The following is a 22,272-nucleotide window of genomic DNA, read 5'->3' on the forward strand; positions in this document are numbered from 1 at the left end:
AGGTTAAAAAAATATATCGAAAGATGAAATATCAACGGGTTGTTTAAAAATTCTAGAGGTTTCTTTTGTTTTTATTTGTTTTTAACATTGTGGAATTTTCTTTTAGGTTTTCTTTTAATTTTCTTTTAAGCTTCCTTGCCTGAATTTTTTTAGCAGGAAAAAGGAAAATCAGTGTTATTTTGTGCTACAAACTAAGTGCTAGTTTTCATTTTTCAATTGCTGAAATATTACATTTTATCCAATAATTAGACTATAAATCTATATGATTTGGTTGAATTAATATATTAATTCAACCAAATTCAACCAAATCATTAAGGAATATGGTTTAATTGTGTCAGCCCTGTGATATAAAGCCTACATTTCCACATGCCATTGAATTTCTTATAAAGCACCCACTAAGATATTTAATTGATTCATGTTGAGATGATAAAATGCAGTGAGGCAGTACAGAAGCCCATCAATAAATGGCAAAGAGTTCATTCTCTTTAATAAGCCTTTAAGTGCACATAAATGTTAAGTCATTATTACAATAAATTGTTGTAAATGCATTGTGGTGCAGATGCACTGTAGCGTTTGTGCAGAAGGTAAGATCAGTTTGTCTGTGTAGCTTCTCAGCCATCCAGTTCATTGTAGTCTAAGGAGCTTGGACTGAATTCTTGAGGAAATTTCATCTCTCATCCAAGAGGGTTCTCCATGTTAAGTCATTATTATAAAAATTGTTGTAAATGGATTGCAGTGCACCAAGAAGCCTCTTGAATGCTTGGATAAGAAGTGAAACATCTAAAAGTAATTTAAAGAAGTCCAGTTGCTTTCTTCACAAGCTCCTTAGAAGTTAAGATCAGCTCTTTCTGAACACTGAAGATTAAAAAAGAAAAATGTTATTTTTCACAACCTGACAACCCAGATGTTCTTATAATGGTTCATAAAGCACTAGTAAATGATTCATAACCCATTAACGCTATCACTGAAAAATGTGGCAGAAAAAGAGCCGCTTATGTAGTCAGCTGAAAAGCAGGTGGTTTTGACACTTGACTCAATGGAAGCATTATCAACATTATCTTAAGAGCCATTTTTTTTTTGTGCCTGTTCCGTGACGGGTGTCTTCATGGACATCACCCTGTGCATCTCCACTCATCCACTCCTGTATCCAGAGAGCAAAGGTGTGACTGAGGTGTGGAAGGACGATGGGGGAGGAACCCGACTGTTTGGTTATTATAACAGCTGTTTAATAGCATAATAGCTGCCCGATGAAGATTTAGGTTGTTGTTAGCTGGAAGAGGAAACATCTCATGTCCGTTACAAACCACAAAGACCTGCCTGTGGTCCTTTCAAACACAGCTCCATTATCCACAAGGTGGCAGCTTTACACAAACATCCCTCTTGCTTTATTCATTCTGCTAATTTTTTATTTTATTTTTGCAGACACTGGTCAATATTTCAAAAATAAATTTCAGTTTAAAACTAAATACGTATTAAATTAGAGCAACACTACACAGAGGGGAATTGTGCAAACACCCTTTTAAAGGGGAGACCTGTAATGTTTGAACTTATTTTCTGTAATATATACAATGGAAGATGAAATGCTAAGCAAGGTTTAAAATAATGAGGTACAAGCAATCCTTGTGAGCCACAAAACTCAGGCTTCATCTGAGCTAAATGCTCTATTTCAGGCATTTTTTTCTACTCCTTGCTCTGTTTTCTTTTCTTTTTTTTTTATTACAGCAGCACCACCTACTGTTCTAACCCTGTGTATGGCATGCAAGGTGCAGCCAATCAGAAGAAAGCTGGCTGAAAAGCAGATGAGCTGAACTGAATTGATGCGAATAGAGCATCAGTGAGGAGCTGCAAAAAGACCTGGTATATATAAAAAGATTATTATGAGCTAAAACATGCAAATGTAGTTTGTTAGAGGCGGATAAAAAATGTAACTGGGAATTAAGATAATTTATTCATAGTAGTAGTCGGTTAGTTGGGTTAATTGCTTGTCAGATTTCCAGAAGGAGAAAGTGGAAAAAACTGCTTAAGAATCAAAGAGAGACCGGAAAACCGTCAAAATAAAAGCCTCCAAACTGCCTCTCTACATCAGGCGTATGGGATGATAACAGTATGATAGCAATATGAAAACACGAGGTAACAAACACTTAAAATTGTATCTTTTGTATGGAAATTTACAAAATAAACTTAATCATTTATAATCCTAGGCCTACACAACATTTTTAATATCGGATTTGTTTTCAAATTCATGCTGGTTTGTAGCCACAGTTGAATGTTCTGGGAGAGTGTGTGTAGAATAAACATAATATGTACTCTGACCAAGATAAATGGAGAAAAAAAGAAAAAGCAGAGAAAACGACCGGAAGTCCGTTCTAAGCTGCGGTAACGTGACACTGTGACTTCTTCTGTGAGTGCGCTTTGGCAAAGTTTCAGTGCTGAGGATGCAGAGCAGCTAGTCGGGTGTTCAGAGTCTGTGAGCTGTGAATTTTGATATTTTAACACTAGTTTAAAACTGTAATGATCATCTTAGATTTTCTGTTTAAAAGCTAAAGAGAAAATGACGAACAAAGACGGCGATAAGAGCCTGAAGACTGCACTCCGCAGCCAGAAACAAGCCAGGGCGCACCAAGAGAAGAAGGATCCATCCTCCAATGATGGCTCCTATTCAAAGGAGGCACAATTCACGGGTCAGTGCGACCCTGTGAAGGAGGTAAAAACTGCGGGACCGCAGGAAAAGAGAGCAGGGAAAGTGTCATCAGGTGTCAGCTCCGAGTGCCAGAGGAGCCCCGGCGCACAGAGGAAACTCTCCGACGCCAGCAACGCTTCGGAGGATTTGAGCAAAGACTCCGGCTGCCTGTCGGGGAAACTGTCCTCCTCGGACAGCAGCTCGGAAATCTCTGACTGCCCGTCGGACGGTAACAAGCACGACTCTGACTTAAGCTGGATAGACGGCAAAGCTTACGTGACCCCGGATAGCGAGGGCGCAGGCGACGGCAAACCGTGCGCAAAAGCGGCGAGAGATATCTGCGTTCTCCAGGCGGAGGCTGCCGCAGGGGGCTTTAGTTTGTTCAACTCCTCGGGGGCGTTTATGAATCTTATGATGGGGGAAACAACCGAAGACCTCGTCAGGGAATTGGAAGATCTGAGATCAGAGAACGAGTATTTGAAAGTAAGTTTGATCTAATTTGATTAATTAAATTAGCTTAATGCAATTAGCGAATTCAATTTGGTTTTCACGAAATGCAGCATCTACCTTTCTGTATAAACTCCGTGCATGTAGGTTTTGCTTGTTTATGAGAGCCTGTGAGTTTCTGTGGGAGGACCCTCAGCTCAACACCAGAGCCGATTTTCTGCAAATGTTTAGATCAGGCCAGTCTTCTTTAGTGAGCGCAGAGCAAGTGGCTCTAATACAAGAGTCAAAAGTCACTACTGACCTAAATAAATTATGGAACAAACCCACACTTACTCAGATTTTTACAGTAGCTGAGTAACTGCTGACTGAGCTGGTGATTAGATGAGTAACTCCTGACTGCAAGGGCATTTTATTGGTCCAACTGAGGAAATTACTCTGTAACTTGATGCAGCAGATCACCAGTTTGCAGGAATATATCTGGAAACTGGGGTTTGATTATAAATTGGTGGTTGCAGAGTTTTGTTAGTGGAGTACTGCTGAGCAAGTCCATCTACAAGCCCAATGGCAATGTCCGTTTTCCACTTTCACCTTTAAAGGGATGATCCACTTATTCAGAGCTGTACCTTGATTAAAAAAAAAAAAGGTCATAATCGAAGCTGCTGATGTCCAGATATTCAGACTTTCTGAGTGTGAGTCAAGCTTTCTGAGAAAACGTTTCATGACTTAGAATATGCTGGAAACAACATGTACAAAAAAATAGCCCCAAATCCCTCTTTCTGCCCTAGATGCTCACTTCTGTGACATAACTTCACCTTGTAAGTGCAGATTCAAACTGTGGTCATTAAAGTGATCAGACACTTTGAAGGGTACGTACAAAGCACAAAATGGCCATTTAGGCATCAAACTGGAAAATATAACAATTAGAGCTTAAGTCATAAATCAGTTAGTTAGGCTAATATTAGCCAATATGTTTTTTAATGAATATGTGTACAAAAATATTTTTTAAGTAATTTATACATGGCATTAACCCGTAGTTTGTCCAGTAGATAGGATCTTATTGTTTATAACACTCGAAGCATTGCTTGCAGCACATGTAGCAGAGTAGCATCCCAGCTGAGTAAAGAGTGAATCCATGTTTCACTTAGTTGTTTTCAGTCTCTAATGCCACCATAACACCTGGATTTAAGTTAACGGGGAAAATGGGAAAATATAACTTTCTGATATTCACAGTGTTGTGCAAAAGTCTGGAGCCTCATTTATTTATATTTTGCCTCTAAGTAGCCAGACATTCATGTAACGTTTTTCTTTGGACATTGGCTGCTTTTCTCTCTCAATTGTAGTCCAGTTCTTGTACCTGAGCATTTTCAGAGGATTTTTTTTAATTAATTAATTAATTTTTGTATGTTAACCCACAGAACACAAACCTATGAATCGATCTAGCAAGAAAAACATGCCTAACTCAAGAGATGAAACAGTATTGTGTCTACAGACCACATAGCAAAGAACCTGTTTTAAACTGTATATTTAGGCACTTTGTTACTAGCACCCTGTCACTCAAGCACATCATTTGTTCCAAATAATTTAGCTGATTCTATGAAAAATCTGTGCTAAAGATGAAACAGTTTGGCAGACATAAAATAGTATTTTTCCACTAACGAGGTGATTTCCAAACTAAAACTTGGCTTATCTCAGCATGGTGTACTGTAGGAGGGATGGGATGAGGGAAGGGTTAAGGAAGGAAGGAATACTCAAGGGAGAAAGATGAAGCAAGAGAAGAGGGAGGAAGGAAAAAGTAAGAAAGGAAGGAAGAAAAGAGTGGAAAGGAGGGAAGGAAGGAACAAGTGATGGAAGAGGGAAGGATGGAATAGATAAGAAAGGAAAAATCAACAAAGGAAGAAAGGAGGGAAGGAATGATAGAAGGAAGAAGGACAGGAAGGAAAAAAAAAAAGGGCACCACAAACAGGACAAGGAAAGAAAAAAGGGTAAGGAAAGAAAGCAGAATCAAAAGACAAGGAACAAAGGGAGTTAGGAAGGATGGAGGGAAGAGAAGAATTTGGAGGAAGGGGCCAAGGAAGAAGGAAAGGACTGGATGAAATAAGAAGGGAAAAGGGGAAGAAAGAAAGGAGAAAATGCCTTGACTCATGGTTTAATTATTTCTGTGTCGTCTGTCCCAGGACGAGGTGGAGGAGCTGCGCTGTGAGATGCTGGAAATGCGCGACATGTTCCAGGAGGAGGAGATTTACCAGCTGCAGGAGCTGCGGCTGCAGCTGGAGCAGGCCAACAAGACGTGTCGCATCCTGCAGTACCGCCTCCGCAAGGCCGAGCGCCGCAGCATCCGAGTGGCTCAGACCGGACAGGTGGACGGGGAGCTGGTCCGGAGCCTGGAGCACGACATCAAGGTCAGAAAGTCGGGTGGTCTTTTTGCACAAACTCTCACTACCAACAGACTGTAATTAAGCTCCTTCTCTGAAAACTGACTCACCTAAAACATCAAAGTGAACTTTTACTGCAGAACCACAAACCTACTTTCATCACGGCGCGCTAAACGCTGATCGTGTTGTTCATACAGGCTTTAACCCTGAGTCATGGCTGTAAAGTACTCCCTGCTGTTCATCTGCACCACAAGAATGTCATTAGACTGAAAAGTTTTCATCATGCATCCTGTTTATATTTCTGTAGCATAATTACTGCGTGTGGTCGGCTGTTCTGCGTGAGGACTGAACGATAAAAGCAGAGTGATCGTAAGCAGAATCACCGTCGTTGAACTGAGGCAACCAGATTCTGTTTCTGTCAACCAGGCCAATGTGTGTGTGTGCGCACTATTGGATTCCTTACAGCCTCACCCTCCTTCGCCCCCTCCATCGACTCATGGCTCAGTTCCCGTCACAAGAATTTTCTTGTAAAAGTTTCTCGGCTTTAACCAAATCAACTGCTCTAAAGACTCACTCACTCAGAAAATAACACTCACAAGAAAACAAATAAACAGACAATCAAAAAAAAAAAAAAAAAACTTCATTCGCAGCACTTTTACTGTCTTAACCTACTTTGTGCTTCACCTGCAGGTTGCAAAGAGCGTGTCACTCCGCCTGTACAACGAGCTAGAGGCGGTGCAGAAGAAGAACTCCCACTTGGAGTGGGAAAACGAGGTGCTGCGTGAAAAGACTCAGGAACTGGAAGTGGCCAAGCAGGTCTTACAGACTGAGCTGGATAAAACCAGAGAGGTGAGCATTTTACATCAAAGACCCTTTGGTAAAAAAAAATATTAAATTTAATAAAGAATGTTTGAAGGAGACCTCAAAAGACAAAGGTCCTGCAGTTTTTTTAGAGACTGTCACCTTGGAAAAGTCCTGACCTGGACAATGTCTGTGTAAGTGTTCGAAACAGCTAGCACCACTTTTTACTCACCCTTTGAGATCTTCTTTTAACAGTCATATGATGCCAAATATTTGGAAAGCATTCATAAGTGTTCCTGGTCCCCTAAACCTTCAGGCCACAGAGGTTTTAGACCAGTCACTCTTACATGGTCATGAAATGACATCTGGTGAAGAGCCATGTAGCATTACAGCGTCTTACAGACCCCCCTGCACTTTGTCTACCAACTCTCTAGGGGGTTAGAAGACATACTTATTACATACTCTTCTAGGAAAACCAAAGACTGAAGCAGAATTTTTATTTATTTATTGACTTTTCGTCTGTGTTTGACAGCAGAAAAACTGCTGGAAGCAGAATTTTCCCTTCTGTCTTGTTTGGGTTTTTTGGATTGTTGATTTTCTTGGCAGCAGAACACTGCAGGTCAGAGTAGGAACTTTACTTTCAGAGAAAATGAGCAGACCACGAGCTTCCCTCAGGGTTGGGGGGGGGGGGGGGGGACTCCTTTACACAATTTGTTGGTTTAAAAATATTTCCAAGAGACAAAAGCTCTGGTAGAAAGGCTGTAACAACAACCAATAAACTGCTGGGAACTGAAATGCTGAGTCTGCCTTATTGTACATGACGAGAGCCTTCCACTTACCTCCTCTTTTAAACTATTGATATCTGCAGGGTGATATTGCCCTCCTCTGTTCACAGGAAATAGCTCTAAAGGGTTTTATTCCTGAATGCATTACATTTCTAAATATTGGCAACACATTGGATGCCCTTTTTGACTGACAAAAACATCCTAAGGTGCAGTGAAAGTGTCTGTGTGCATGAAAATGTCACGTGATTTCCGCTACAATCCAGTTTCCCTACGTGGACAAATAAATATATCAATCTAGAGGGAGGAGCTTAGCCATTCAGGCCTCAGAGTAGATCTGCACCAAAAGGAGCCAGTTGAGGTGGTTTGGACCTCCAACCAGGGCTCACTGGTGAGGTGGTACTGAAAGAAGGCCTCAGGGTAGACGAAGGATCAGGCTGCAGACATTACATCTCTCGGCTGGGTTGGGAACACCTTGGTGTCCCCCAGGAAGCCGTAGAGGAGGTGGATGGGAGAAGGAGATCATCTTAGACTGCTGCAACTGCAACCGGATGTTTGAGGTTCACGGTGCAGAATTTGATGATAGAAGGCACGCTGATTAAGTTTAACATGATGATTATCTTATTCTGGGCCTCTCAGTTCTTACTCTGTCTCTATCTGCTCCTCCCCTTATAAAACAACTTTCTTCTGATTGGCTAACCTTCTGTTTTTGAGGGGCAGCCAATCAGAAGAAAGTTGTTTTGTGGGGCTGGGACCATATTAAGGATATCCATTCTGAGTGACATCATACAGAGCTAAAAATAAAAAGAGACCTCTTGAAACCAAATGCTTGGTTTCATACTGTTACACTGTAACAGCATGTATGACAGAAAAAAGAAAGGAAAACTAGATCCTCTTTAAAAGCTTTGAATTTTCACACTAGATCCTTAATTCATGGATGGTGTGGAGGGAATTTTAAGCCTTAGGTGGCGTACATAGTAGCAAACAGCTCTTGTTTATGGTCTCATTTATGGCCTTGGGACAGACTTGACTGTTAACTAAATTATTATGACCTGGAGCTGAAAATGAGATTGAAACGAGTGCACAGATCTGTCAATCAGACATGACAAATCTAATCGAATTGATTAAATTAAAAAAGAAACTTCTTTAAAATCTCTCAAGAGCTGCTGATAATTGCAAAAGGGGGTTCTTCATACACCTCAATGCGTGTCTTTAAGGGATGTGTGTATTTAGGTCAACCTTGAGAGAAACATAAACTTTCATCGCTCGGGTCAGGCATCCTCCTTTCCATTACCCTGCACAGCTGCACCCATCCAGACAGCTGTCCCCCTCATCCCTCTGTCACCCTGATGTCAGGTGACACACGATCCCAGTGCAGATCACTTATATGAGCGGAGGGCTCGGCCGGCAGCTGCCTGGTGCCGGGGATGGGCGAAGCAGCCTGGTATGCTGAACTCCAGGCACAGCTGACATCGTCGGCTGACAGGGCAGAAAAAAAGTAGAGAGATTACAAAAATAGACTCACTTTCTTTTTCTTACTGCTCTTATTAAGCTTGGATAAATCTGGATGAGTGTGTATTAGGGCATCAAGAAAGGAGGGTGTTGGTTGGTGCACAGACATACTGACCTACAGCCATCACTCAGCACGCTTTGATCAAACTTCAGCCTCCACACCCCATCCACCTTTTCTTCTGCCTCCTTTGAGCACCAGTGTGCACTCCAGTGACACGTGTGCGGTTTAATCCAGGATTCGGTGCTTTGGCACGAGCTCAGTCTGCTCCACTCATCTGAGACAGCTGCTAGTCCCTTTGATCCCAACAGGGAAATCCACTTAGATTACCTAATCTAACCAGCAAAAAAACACAGCATGGATATATTGTGAAGGAGGGTGAGTATGCCAGAAATTCACTCTGCTGCCCGATGTTTTTGAGGCTGTTTGAGTTAAACGTAAATGTGTAGCTGCACAAGCTGAGCATAGACTTGTAGTAAGAGGACAAAAGCTGAAACAAAGACAATAATTTTACAGTTAAAGAAATATTACCATTTAATTCCATCTTTACTTATTAGGAACGACAAATTTCCGGTCACAGTAACCCAAATCTATTGAGCCTCCATGCCCACCGGCCTTGAATTCAAAAAGTGTAACTCCCTCTCTGTGTTTGCTCCTTCTAGCCTGACTATTATTAACACAGTGAAATCCTGTCGAGTGTTTAAGAGGAAGACAATGCTGCCTGACAGAAGCTTACATTCCTGACATACTCAGACCTACAAACTGACTCAAGTAGAGACGGGAAGAACTCGGAGGAGAGAAAATGTCACATTTAGCGCCTTTTAGGCATCTCTGAGAAGTAGTGCAAGAGCATGATGAATACTTACTTAAAGGATTAGCTAAACATTTTGGGAAATATGCTTATTTGCTTTCTTGCCGAGAAGATTAGCACGACTTTCATGCCTGCAGAGGTTTGTAAATCCTTCTACAAGCATTTTTAAAGCTTATTAATTAGCATTTTATAACTAATTTGTTTAATTTACACAGAAAATAACAGAAGAATGAACTTGTTGTGGTTAGCAAGTCTCCAGGAAGTCGTGGTGTCCAGCTCATAAACTGATGTTACACAAACATCATGTAAATTTAGAATCTATAAACATGCTATACCCTCTCACTGAACAAATTTTAGTGTGTTATTAATTTTCTTATGTAATCATCAGAAACAAATGTTGAACTATTCCTTTACCTGCCTTTATATTTTTAAATTAAACTTCAGATTTGTCTTTTCCTTGTTTTCAGTGATGTAAAGAGCAAGAAACTAAGTACAGCCTTACTGGTTCTATAGGAATTAAGAGGGACAGTAGGAGCCAGGTGCTATTAATCAAATGTAAGTGATTGATTGATGATCAGCACGCTATAAAAGCAGAGGTTTTGATAGTTTGCTGTTCTGGACCTTACAGGTATGTTAACAAAATGCCAAAGTATTGTAGGCAAATTTCTGCCAATTTGCCGTGCAGTTGGAGGGAATTTGTTGGGACAACCAAGGTCAGACTGAGCAACGCTCATGAAACTACAAAAAACCTAGAAGCTACAGACTCTACGGGCCTCAGTTGGTATGTCAAGTTCAAGTTTGTAACAGTAAAATCAGAAAAAGGCTGAACAAGTACCGAGAGTTGCTGGGAAAAATCACCTTCTTTGTAAAAATGACACAGCAGCATGGCTTAAACTTCTGGAACAATGTGCTTTGGACAAATGAGACCAGTTTGGAGATGTTTGGTCATAATTCACAGCCAAACACAGCAGATCAGCACAAACACCTCATACCAGCTGTCAGCACAGTGGTGAGGAGCGATGACGTGAACTTGTTCTGCAGTCACTAGATCTGTGCACCGTCGACCACGAACTCCTCAAACATGAGGCCACCTGTCCGACAGCTAAAACACAGAAGCACATCTACAACACACTGACTGAAGAAAAGAATCAAGGTTACGATGGCCGAGTCAGAGTCCAGACCTCAAAATGACTGAAATGCTGTTGAATGTTAACGGAGCAAAAGTGAATCCCCGCAAACCTCAAAGAACTGAAGCGACTTTGTAAAGAAGAGGGGGCCAAAAATCATGTGAGAGACATGCGAAACACCGTTACACTGTTACTTCAAGTTACTGAATGAAGTTATTGCAACCCCCACTGACCTGCTGTTCAAATCAGTCAATGAGAGGAAAGTTGGCCTGCGTTCTTTCTCATGTCCAGCAGGAGGTGACTCCCCTGGTTTTAATAAAAATAATAATAATTTTGTGTAGAAATATCTAAAAAAAATTAAAAAAAGATTCTTTGGATAACTTTCTTGATGAGTTTATGGTTTTAGTCTGTAGTTCTGTAGCCAAGTTCTTATTTAATACAGTTAGATGAATTATAAATCAGGCAAAGCTACTGTTGGAGTCAAAGGACAAAAATATGGAGCTGGAAATGTTCATCATCAATGTAATGTAGAAAAAAAAATTTTCTTTAATATGTTTATTAAATTTCACACAGTTGTGGTTAAAACCAAAAACCAAAAGAAAGAAAGAAACATAAACACAAAGACGTCTCGATGCATTCTTAATCATCAAGGTAAGGACATTTAGTTTTGCAGACTGAAGAAGTCACTTGGATGAAGGACGAAACATTTCTCCCACTAAACAGCTACGTCCAGATGAACAGAATCGACTTTTTGGGACAAATACAAAGAAGTTCGCTCCAGAAAATCTTAACCTAGTAAACTATCACTGTTTGTCTTGTGTGTGTGATCAAACTCTTATTTTTATTTCTTAGAGCTCTTTGAAGAAGAAAAGCATCAGATCGACGGCCAGCAGGGCAGAGAAGAGGCTCTCTCAGCAGATTGAGGTTTGTATATTTGTTTCTAAACATGGCTGCATCCGTGAGTTATTTCATGTCATCATGACTGTCGTCACTGCTGTTTGATTTGCCAAAAGGATGACAGCGCCGATCTCAAGTGCCAACTCCACTTTGCCAAAGAGGAATTAGCTCTCATGTGCAAGAAGCTCACCAAATTGGTATCAGAGAGTGAGGTGATGCGCGAGGAGCTGGCCAAATACCGCTCAGCCTACGGTGACGTGGACGCCGCCCAATCACCTGAAGGCAAGCAAAGCTACGCCCACGCCAGGGAGGCGGAGGTCAAAGTTCATCTTAAACTGGTGGAAGAGGAGGCCACACTTCTGAGCAGGCGCATCGTTGAATTGGAGGTGGAGAACCGTGGTCTGCGAGCAGAAATGAGCGACCTCAGGGAGAAAATTGGAGGTGGAGGAGGAGGAGGAGGAGGGGAAGAGCCAGATGAAGAGAATCGGGATGTTTCGGAGGGAAATATGACAGCGAGTGTTGCGATGAAGGACACAGATGGAAAGGAGAAAAGCATAAAAATGGGACCCGTGATGTACGAGCTGGGTCAGGATGAAGGGTCAGAGAAAAGAAAAGGCGATGAGGAGACTGAAAGGATGATCACTCGAGAGGGTCCTGTGGGAGGCGAGTGGGATCCCTCAGACAGTCAAGAGAGTGATGACAACAAAAAACTCCAAGAGATGACTTTGAAGGACTACGAAGCTCTGCTTGCTCTCAGAGACCATGCCTGCATTTTGAGTTCAGCCATACAGCTCCTGATTACATCACCCAAAAATGGCCACAGCTCGTCTCCCTCGCGCACGTTCGCCTCGCCAATAGACTGTAACGGAAAGGCACAGAAGATTTCTCTGAATGAGGCTTTGGAACTTTTAGAGGCGATGCTGTTGGCTTTCATCGGGCGGGTGGAGATGCTTCTAACAGCCAAAGATACACAGTTAAACTCAGTTAAGAAGGTCTGGGACTCCTACAGTTTCCCTTTCCTCTGTGGAAATCCTGACGTGGAGTCAGAGAGTAAGCAGGAGTGTGGAGAGCCGAAGAAGACAGAAAAACAAACGAGGAAAGCACCTTCTGTTCAATGGGGCCTCGGTGAGAAGTGCAGGGATCCAAGAACGCAGCTTTCATTGCAGATTCTTTGGATCCTCCATCAGTGGTGTCAAGTCAAAGGACCTGACATAGAAGGAAAACAGGTACAGTGAAAGATGGCATAAATAAACTCTGCTCATGCTCATTATGACACTTAAAAAAACACGCAAAGCTGTCGAATATTCAAATATATTTGGGCTTTTTTATTCAGGATAGAGAGAAAGCAATGTCAGTGCTGAAAGGATTGTTGCAAGACCTCGCTGCAGAGCTTCAGGATGAGCGGATTGAATGTGACAGTAAGGCCAAGGCCACGCCGGGCAAGCCAGCTGAGGTAAGGATGGTGTTTACGCCTCAGGCATGTGTGCCCCGCTGTGTGTGAGGCTGTGTGTGAGGTTGCGTGATACAGCGGGAAGTCCTGCCGATGATCTGTCTCCCTGGCCTTGTGTCCGCCTGACAGTCGGTTCAGCGGGCATCATGAAAACACTCATGCCAGAGTATTTAGGCTAATCTTTTGAAGGGGGCTGCAGCCAAACAGGACAGGCATTTTCAAACATGCAGCACGAAAACGCTCAAACGATTCTCTGCAGTCCTTCAAGTTCTCCTGAATGATCATTTCCATCTCCTTTGTTATTCAATAAAGAAAAGCAGTTTCGATGCACAGCATGATTTAGGATCAGATTTATTATTTCAACAGTTTTTTTCCTTCTTAACCCACTGACTGGACTGTAATCCCTATTTTACTCTTAACTCTTTTACTTAACATTTAGTTTGAAGTGATGAAAAAAATAAAGACTCTACAGGCTCTCCAGCAGCTTTATTAGGCTTTATTGAAGACTTATTGGAGCCTATATGTCTCTGGGGTTATCTCTGTTATGAGTTTACAATGCTTTGTCCAGATAACGAACAGCAAATTCAAATGTTTCTGAAGGTTTGGTTAGTTAATAACACAGACGTGCCAAAATACCAAACAACTATAGATGCGTGATATTAATCATTAAACCCTAACGTAATTGTTAGTGTTAAATTATCAAGAGCAAATAAGGGGAAGCGACGGAAACATTATTGATTTTGCAGACAATGGGCTTTAAAACGACAGTTCACCCAAAAGAGACAGCTTAGATTTTTTTGTGTCAGCTGCCCAGTTTTGGAGCACTGACGCTCACATCGCGGCAAAACAAAGCATCAACACTTCTTTGCAGAAATCATGGCCTGGTTTCTCATAAATATCCAGGACCCTTGTTGTGAGCAGTGGTTTTTAGATGTTATATAATTTTATATTATTTCCCCCTAAAATAAGGTTTAAAAAGCTTTTTTTTTCTTGCAAGTTTCACTCTTACACCACATTCAATTAGATGACAATATAGCTTTAATAATGAGAGTGGCCACATGATCAACACCAACCACAAAAGTAAAGTTAAGTTCACCTTACATCCGGTTAGCCATGCAAGCATCAATAGAACAGTAGAATCTGACTGACAGCACAAGGTTAAAACTGTGTAAACCTCAACTGTGCAAGCATCTGTGAAACAACATGATTGGTTCTTTTGTCTCCCAGTGGTGATTGACTATTTTGTAGAAGGATCAGGACCACTGCAACTTTCACCATTTCACATTTCTGTCTCTTTTAATCATCGTGTCAGATGCTCTGTTTGTTCTGTACAGTGACGCAGTGGCGGATGAACACACTAAAGAGAAATAGTCCCTACATAAAATTGCTTACAACAAGTTTGTGCATTTTTTTCTTGGGTTTTAGTTTCTGAAGTATCTGACGTAATGTTTGGTGACATTTTCTTTCTCTCTTGGCTCAGCGTCGTGTTGGGGGTGTTTTTCAATGTGGTCGACACCGTGAAGCTGACAGGTCTGTGTTGTTCCACAAACTGTCATATGTTTTTCATAAGTTCACTGAAGTTGTAACTCATACATCACCTGGTGTCTTTGTGGTTTTTTTACAAAAAAATCTGAACCTGCAGCTCGACAGGAAAAAGACTCAGACGGCAGTTTCCTCCGTGCAGCTCTCAGAGGAAGAACTGGTGCTATCTGAGCCAAGAGGCTGCCCAGCTTGACCGAGAGGACCCAGTTAAGACGTGGGACCATCTAATCATGCCGCTTAGCTTCCCTGATCTTGACTTTGAGCAGATGTCCTTGGACAGAAGCCATACTGCTCCAGAGAAGTCTACCGTCCGCATCTACTACAGCCCCCCGTCAGCCCGCAGAGTCCAGCTGGCTCAGCTGAAGCAAAGCCCAGACAGAGGATCCGTGGACACGCCCTCTCCCTGGTGCACGCCGCCAACCTCCTTCTCACAGCTCTGTCTGGGCTCATCTGCCAATCTGAGCGATGACATGAAGGAAATGACAGCCGGCTGGAGGCAGAAGCGTCAAGACAGCCCACAGGAAAAGAGAGAAAGATTAGCAGGCCGGGGATGGGTGGATGTGTCCTGCTCCGGTACTCAGACCCATATGAAACCACAGATGGTGAGTGTTGGTCAGCAGACAGATGCGACTCAAGGGTTGAGCACCACGAGAAGCAGTCCTTCTCGGGCCCTGAACTCCCCTCTGGTCTCTGCCCGCTCTCACCACATCTCTGCCTCACTGGAGGGCATAACAGGCCGAGGGGAGAGGTCCAGACACTCCACCTCCTCACCTAAACTGTACCGAAGACAGTCTCTCCCCTCTCCCTCCAATCTGAGCTCCCCCTCCTCTGCATCTACCTCTAGAGATCGATCTCTGTGGAACCTGGCACATCAAAATCAGTCCGGCCTCGCGTGGACTCGACAAACCAGCTCCCGAGCAGGTGCTGGGCAGAGCCACGGCTCCCTGAGCAACGCCAAGCTGCCCGCCAAGTCCACCGGAGCCAACCGGTACGGCTTGGTGACAGAGTTCCTGCGTAGGGTGAGCGGGCGGGCAGACAAACCAGTGCCGGGGTCAGGGCAGAAAGCTAAAAGTAGCACGAGGAACCTGGAACGCGTTCCAACGAGGCCTCCCGCCGCCCCGCTCAACAGGAACGACAGCGTGACCAGGATCGTTAACCAGAGGTTCATGAAGCAGAGAGAGGAGGCCACCAAAGTCCAGAAGGAGGAGAAGGGAAGCAGCCTGAACCAGGGTGTCAAAAATGGCCTGAGCACCGTCACAGCAGAGGTGAGTGGAAATTATACAAATTATATTATATAAATACAGACAGGGCTCCCACCAGTTCCTCATACATTCATCTCATTATACAAAACACAGACCATGCTTGATATTAGCATCCTCTGCCCCATCATAACAACATATTAATGACAGAATATAAGACCAGCAGGTCCAAGTCAATACGTTTCTTCTCTCCGTTTGACCAGGAGAGGAGCTACGAGTGTAGCTCCAGCAGCACGCTCACCTTCTGCTTCGCCCGTCCGTCTCGCTCCACGCAGAAACAAACATCAAACCCGACCAAACTCCAAAGGCACAGGTACTCGCCTCCGGTCAGAGCAGCTGCAGACTCCACCTGCAGCTGAACATGATGGGAAACGGCAGCTTTCACACTGACACCACAGACAAATTTAGTTTGTAGGCTCGAAAATGTAAATTCAGCTTTTCGTGGGATGTTTAGGAGAGCTTTGAGAAAACTCATAGAGCTTTTGGTGCAATTAAAGTCACTCATCTTCTTTCACAGATGGGCTTAACCCTTAATTCACTTGCTTATAATTAATTTTGTAATATCTTTACTGTATTTTGTAGATAATAACTTTATGTTATATTCAATAAACAACAAGTTGATTGTGATCTTGTGCGTGTGTTGATTTCACCCTGGTTTCATTTGAGCTTCAGAAACTGGTTGCCTCTGCAGTAACCGGCTCCTTCAGGGCAGGGCTGCTGGTTGTTACGTCACATGCTCAAAAAAGAAAACCGCTAAGATGATAATAAGATTTCCTCGCTTGTCGGGACCATGACCCAACCTCGGTTCCTCTCTCTTTAATTGACACATTAAAAAAAACTGAACTGAGCTCATCAAAGATAACTTAAAAATAAAAATGTGTGTTAGCGGCAGCAGGTCTGGCTTTCCTGGAGCAGATCAGCTGCAACACTTCCTCCTTCAGCTGGCAGCCGGCCAATGATGGTGGTGGTCAAGGACAGGGCAGAGGAGGAGGTGCGCAATCACACGGGGGTCACATTTCTGCTAACAACATGTGTTCATCCTCTGTTACCCACAGTACATACACAGCAGTGTCGGCTACGTCCCAAAAGAGTTCAGACGTAATCCACCAGACACAAAATACTCAAAAACACACATGAAAGATTTAAAAAATGCAAAAAACAAAATGGTAGAATAACTGCATTTGAGTTTTTAAATGCATTTCTTGCTGTGCAAAAAACAACCCTGCTAAACTCCAATCGATTTGTCTAAGAAATTCTTCATATCCTGTCAATTTGTTTTACCTAATTTGATTACTTGCCTATTTCCTCTGGGAATTCACATTGCTTCACTACACATTATGTTCCTGCAGCAGTTTTTAGTGCTTTCTAGCTAACATTCTGGCTCCAGTGAATGCATCTGGAGCAATTTGAGGGTAAGTGTATTGCCCAAGGTTACTTTGGCATGCAGAGTAAGTAGTAGATGACTTGCTTTACCTTTGAGCCACAGCCAGCCCAACATCCAATCTCATTTACATTTTACATACACTTTACATTTTTATCATAGTCTACATATATTATACTACAGATTATTCTTAGTTACCTAGATTAAATGTGAAAGATATGTATTAAGGTTTTTTTTCTTCCTATTTGGTTCACATATTCCTAATTTAACAACCTAACAGCAAATAAAGTGGTAAAAATTTGCATGTTGCGTTAAAATGCTTTAATCTCACAGCACTTCTGTATGTGCACTGTGTAACTGCTACCATTTGTACCTGAATAAATGATGGGAACGCCTCTTCCAGCTTTCCTTCGCCCTCATTTTGACTTTGTGGTGCAGTACTGAGACTCACCTGCAGGGGCGCTGCAGCTCATAGCCCTGTTGTTTTGGCCGGGATGTGTTCCCTCTTTGCTGACGCTTGTTGTTACCGGAGGCGGACAGGTCTGCAGCTGCAGGTGTTTTGGTGTTACTTTAGATCAGCTGAGGAGGAAGAGTCGGTTATGCTGAGTGAATATGGAGCTCGTTTTTACACGGTTTGACTCGTTTGACTTTGAGGCGGATCAGCGGTTTGTGGACGGTCTGAAGTCCGTAAACAGAACCGAAACCGACCTGCTGGACCTGAAACTGTTCTTCTACAACAGGTAGGAAACACCTGGATCACCCGGTTAATCATTTATGTGTTTATCTACACCCCAGTGTGCACTGATTAGATTGATTAAAAACGAGAAAGTAAAAGCGTTTGAGATTCACGTTAAAAATGTTGTTTTCTGGTTTACTACATTACAGAATGAAAAGTGTTTTGCGCTCCATCCCAGTTTCATGGTTACTGTTAGGATTTTACATCAATGGCAGAATAAACCAGCTGCGCACATACAGCACTTTACCTTTATCTCTGTACGCCTCACATTGGATTACAAGTCAGTCAAGATGTGACTCAACTGCAGACTTTCAGCTTTAATTCAAAGTTTGTTTTTTGTAGTTTTAGCTGTTATTGAATTATGCAAAGTCCCCATTTTCCAAGGCTCAATTTGTAATTGGGCAACTGACTAAGAAGCAGTCTGTCGCCCTGATGAGGCCTGTTGTCTTATTTCATGACAAATGAAGCGAACAAAATATCTGATATTGATTCAACGTGTTTAATTAGTATTTTTATAGCTGCATTTTTAAATAAGAGTCCCAAAGAGATGTCAGTTTCCAAGTGAGAGACTCCATCATTAGGCTGGAAGACGAGATAAACCTATCAGAGAGAGCTAAAACTGTAGAAGTGGTCAAACCGAATAATCTGGGCCATTCTTTAAAAAGGAATGAAGGAATGCGTTGTCCAGCTCGGCATCACCAGAATTATTTCCATGGTTAAGATAAATAATAATATTCAAAGCAGTTCTGATGTCAGGATTATTAGAAATTAAAGAAAAGCAGGACATCCTCGCACTGGAGAAGCTGGAACTGAGAAGAGTTTGCATCTGTGCTTGAGAAACTGCAGACTAATTAATTTGGTGTTACCCAGCATGTTTAGTTTTGTTAATGCAACTCTCCAATGATTTAGTGGAGAAGTGTCTTTGAGGACCTCATGTTTCTACTTGACCCTCTAAAGCCAGAGTCATGAAACATTTGCTAGAATTTTAACCTGAGTGTTTATTGAACCCTTTGATGGATTTAGAAGAAATTAAAAAAAAAAAAAAATCTATTTGCACAAATGAGTTTGTATTTTTTTACTATTTTCCAAAGCACTTTTTTTTTTTTTAAAATACAAAGAGATTAGTGTGATTTTTTTGTAACCCTAATGACGTAGAGGTCTCAAAAACTTATATCAGATACGATACACTTCCAAGGTTAAAGATGATAATCGAGTGAATACAAGGCTCTGCTTTTCCATTGTACCTTGTTAAGATCAATAATCAGCAGTGAATGCGTTAAAGCATTTTGTGATATTTACCTCAATGCCCAAACTTTTTTTTTTTAATGCCACCCTTCCAAAGAAACAAAATATCAAACACAAACCTCTATTCCCGTTGTCCCCTCACAGGTTTGTCGAGCCCATCGACCGAGCCGGCTACAAACAGTGGAGCTCTTCTTCCGGTATGAGAGGCTGCCCTGTTGAGAAGCTGGACCAGACGGCGTCGTCACATTCAGACTCTGAACTCACAGCAGAAACTTCTGAACCCACAGAGACAAAGCAGCTCTCCTTTGCAGAGGTGATGCAACTGGTTCAGGAGGGAAAGGAGGTTCCCGGAGTGACAAAAGTGGACATAGAGCCGAGCAACCAGAATCCCACTCCCTCTACAATGGAGCGGATGTTAAAACCCTGGGAAACCGCATCATCATCCCCGGAGTGACCTCTGACTCTTTACAGCACTGTGTAGATAAAACTCATAATAAAAAGTATGAAAGGTTGCATTGCAAACAGCCTGCTGTTGTTACAACTGCAGAGCAACAGTCATGTCCCCACAGCAGTCCAACATAAACATACGTACAGCTTGTCATACAAAACAGATCTACATGTCCTACACAGTCACCACTAGAACAGATGGAGTAAATGAAATCTGTGTCTGTTGGTGTGTTCTTTGGAGAAGCTAAACTTTCATTTAATGGAAGTAACTAGAAATCTGTGGTCTGTGTCAGAATGATGGTCTGTGGCTCTGGGAGGAGCCAAATTTCATATACAGTTGTTGTTAAAAGTTTCATTTGGAGCTTTTAATGATTTATTCGAACTGTCCTTTTTCCAGAGTTGAATGATTGTACCGCAAACATCTTTAATTACTTAAAAAAACAAAAAAAACAAAACAAGATTGGGCGCACACGTAACTGCAGCAGCTGTGGGTAAAATACTCTTACAGCACAACTTGACAATTTTCTAGTTTGCTCCCATTTTTAAAAACACAAAAATAATAAAAGTGGATTGGTTGGGTGGTTTTGGGTTTGAATGAACCAGCTGATCTGCCTGTGCAGGTTCTCACTCATAGTCCAAGAACCTGCTTATTGGGTTAACTGGTGACTCTAATGTGACCATGACTGGTTGTCTCTGTGATGGATTGGTGACCTTTCTAGTGTGTACCCCACCTCTCGTCTCATGACCTGTTCAGCAGTGCTTAATTGGATAAGTGGAGAAGATGGATTTAAAGATTGCTGCAATTCAGTTTGCATTAGTTGGTGTACTGCAAGCATTTCAGATTATCATGGATTTGACTATTTGAGAAAAAATATGAATGGAATAATTCATCTTTTGGTATTAAAGTTATATTTTAATTGGGTGGTGTTATTGTTTAATTGGGCATGAAACAACACAAAAATGTGTGAGGCAAAGTTTTCAAGACGTGGCTTTGGAAGTCCATCTTGAGGACATAATGGTTTCAGACCCACATTGACAGCATCTGTTATTATTAAAGAGCCCATTGTAAATGTTATGAATTATCTTTTGCAGCTTTCCTTTACTTCACTGTGTGAAGAAAAAAGACTGGAGCAGGATATCCTGGTTTTGTTGGTCTTTATTTTGTTATCAGTAATACAGATTTTGGCTCAAGGAAAGGCATTTTTGGCTAAATTAGTTCAGACAAATGAAAATAAAAGAAACTTTTTCCTTTAACAGCACCTTTTTTTTGTAATGCCTGAGTAAAATCCCATGAACACTTTTTCATTATGCCCCAACGTTTTTTCCCCCTTCACAAAAATGATTAACTATCATGCTAATATTTTTCTACATCTGTTTCTCATTTGATTAAAACAAAGACACTTGAACATCCGAGCACACTGCAAAACAAAAACCTACACAGTTCACGTTCAACTAATGTCAGCATAAGATGAGGAAAAAAAAAAGTGTAACAAACATGCAAAGTTAGCACCGTTGCAGTAGCACCATTAGAAATCCCAAAAGAAATGAGGTAAAAATCAACATCTGTTGTGTGAATACGTTGACAGTACGAAATAATTATGTGATCAAACACAGTGACTCAGAATGAAGGGTGCCACCATTATCGAAATCTTCAGTAAAACTAACATAACATTACAAACTTAAACCTGACACCTGAACAGTATTTCAAAAACAGCACCAAATGTTCAGGTCTGCATCAGTGGTTTGTGTGAAGCATCAGCACTGATGTTACCTGATGTCGCTTTGAAACAGTGCATTTCTATTATTAGTCTCTCCATCATTTACCTGATTAATCAACAAGCAGTTTGGAGAACTGAAAAACGTGATTACAGTACGATTTTCTGCAGCACGACATGACGAGTGTGTTGTCCCCCCCTCGTCCTCAGTCAGCAACATCATCATAATCCCAAAAAAATTAGTGCTGGAAGTAACAATTAATCATTCTACTGATTACACTTTCAAAACAATGAACTGTAGCTTTTGAATTACAGAAAAATGTTACAGAGCATGAATACCACAGACCAGTAATTTTCCCACAAAAGCTATTCAGTTTATATTTGGTTAAAAAAGGGGAGAAAAGAGCAATTTTAGGACCTTGAAACTGAGAACGCGCTTAAAAAAAAAAAACATAACTAAAATAAAAATAATTCTAAACTGTCATTATTTGATTGTTAATTATTATGAATTTATTGTCACCTCAGAAAAGCACATTTGAGAAACTGAAACAATCACTGATGATTTCTTTTTTTTTTTTTTTTTTGCTTGACACATAACCTGAACAATAGAATTAAAAAAGATTATCATGTAATTTTTCTAGCAAATGGCTGCAGCTGTTAGGCCATGTAATTAGATCAGCAGATTAGCAGACGTTTCAGGTCCTTGTTTGAGGCTGCAGTTTTGATTAAACTTGTAAAACTTATGTCCTGGTGCAGTTTCATGTTTACTGCTTGATAAAAATCAGAAAATATGGATACTGGACTACAAAATACATACATAAACACTATGAAATTTAAAAAATTGCCACATAATATTGAATCTAACTATGAAACAGTTAAAAGTTACATGAAAAGTTGCACTACTGTACCCCATTTTTTTCTACAATGACAGTCTTATTTTACAGTCTTACACATGAACGCGGCAGATGAATTAACAGTTTATTTTATTTTTCAAATTAAAAATTAATAATTATGCAATTTGTTAACAATGTTTGGCAGCCAGATGCCTCAAAGTACTTTTAGAACTTCCA

General features: G+C 41.4%; 2 protein-coding genes across 2 annotated transcripts; both read left to right on the forward strand.

Annotated features, from left to right (window-relative positions):
- The first annotated feature begins 2,416 nt into the window (after positions 1-2,416).
- LOC145422928 (uncharacterized) lies at positions 2,417-16,305 on the forward strand. The gene is made up of 9 exons (XM_080294918.1): positions 2,417-3,163; positions 5,302-5,526; positions 6,190-6,348; positions 11,383-11,454; positions 11,544-12,653; positions 12,761-12,880; positions 14,358-14,407; positions 14,520-15,684; positions 15,882-16,305. Exons 1-9 carry the CDS (start codon positions 2,552-2,554, stop codon positions 16,035-16,037), a joined length of 3,669 nt encoding a protein of 1,222 aa, XP_080151044.1. The 5' UTR covers positions 2,417-2,551; the 3' UTR covers positions 16,038-16,305.
- Positions 16,306-17,537: 1,232 nt separating this feature from the next.
- LOC145422929 (uncharacterized) lies at positions 17,538-20,741 on the forward strand. The gene is made up of 2 exons (XM_080294919.1): positions 17,538-17,799; positions 19,185-20,741. The coding sequence occupies exons 1-2, from the start codon at positions 17,672-17,674 to the stop codon at positions 19,492-19,494; spliced, it is 438 nt and encodes a 145-aa protein (XP_080151045.1). The 5' UTR covers positions 17,538-17,671; the 3' UTR covers positions 19,495-20,741.
- Positions 20,742-22,272: the final 1,531 nt, after the last annotated feature.

This window comes from Astatotilapia calliptera, chromosome 20, assembly GCF_964374335.1.
Source record: "Astatotilapia calliptera chromosome 20, fAstCal68.1, whole genome shotgun sequence".
Classification (NCBI taxonomy): domain Eukaryota; kingdom Metazoa; phylum Chordata; class Actinopteri; order Cichliformes; family Cichlidae; genus Astatotilapia; species Astatotilapia calliptera.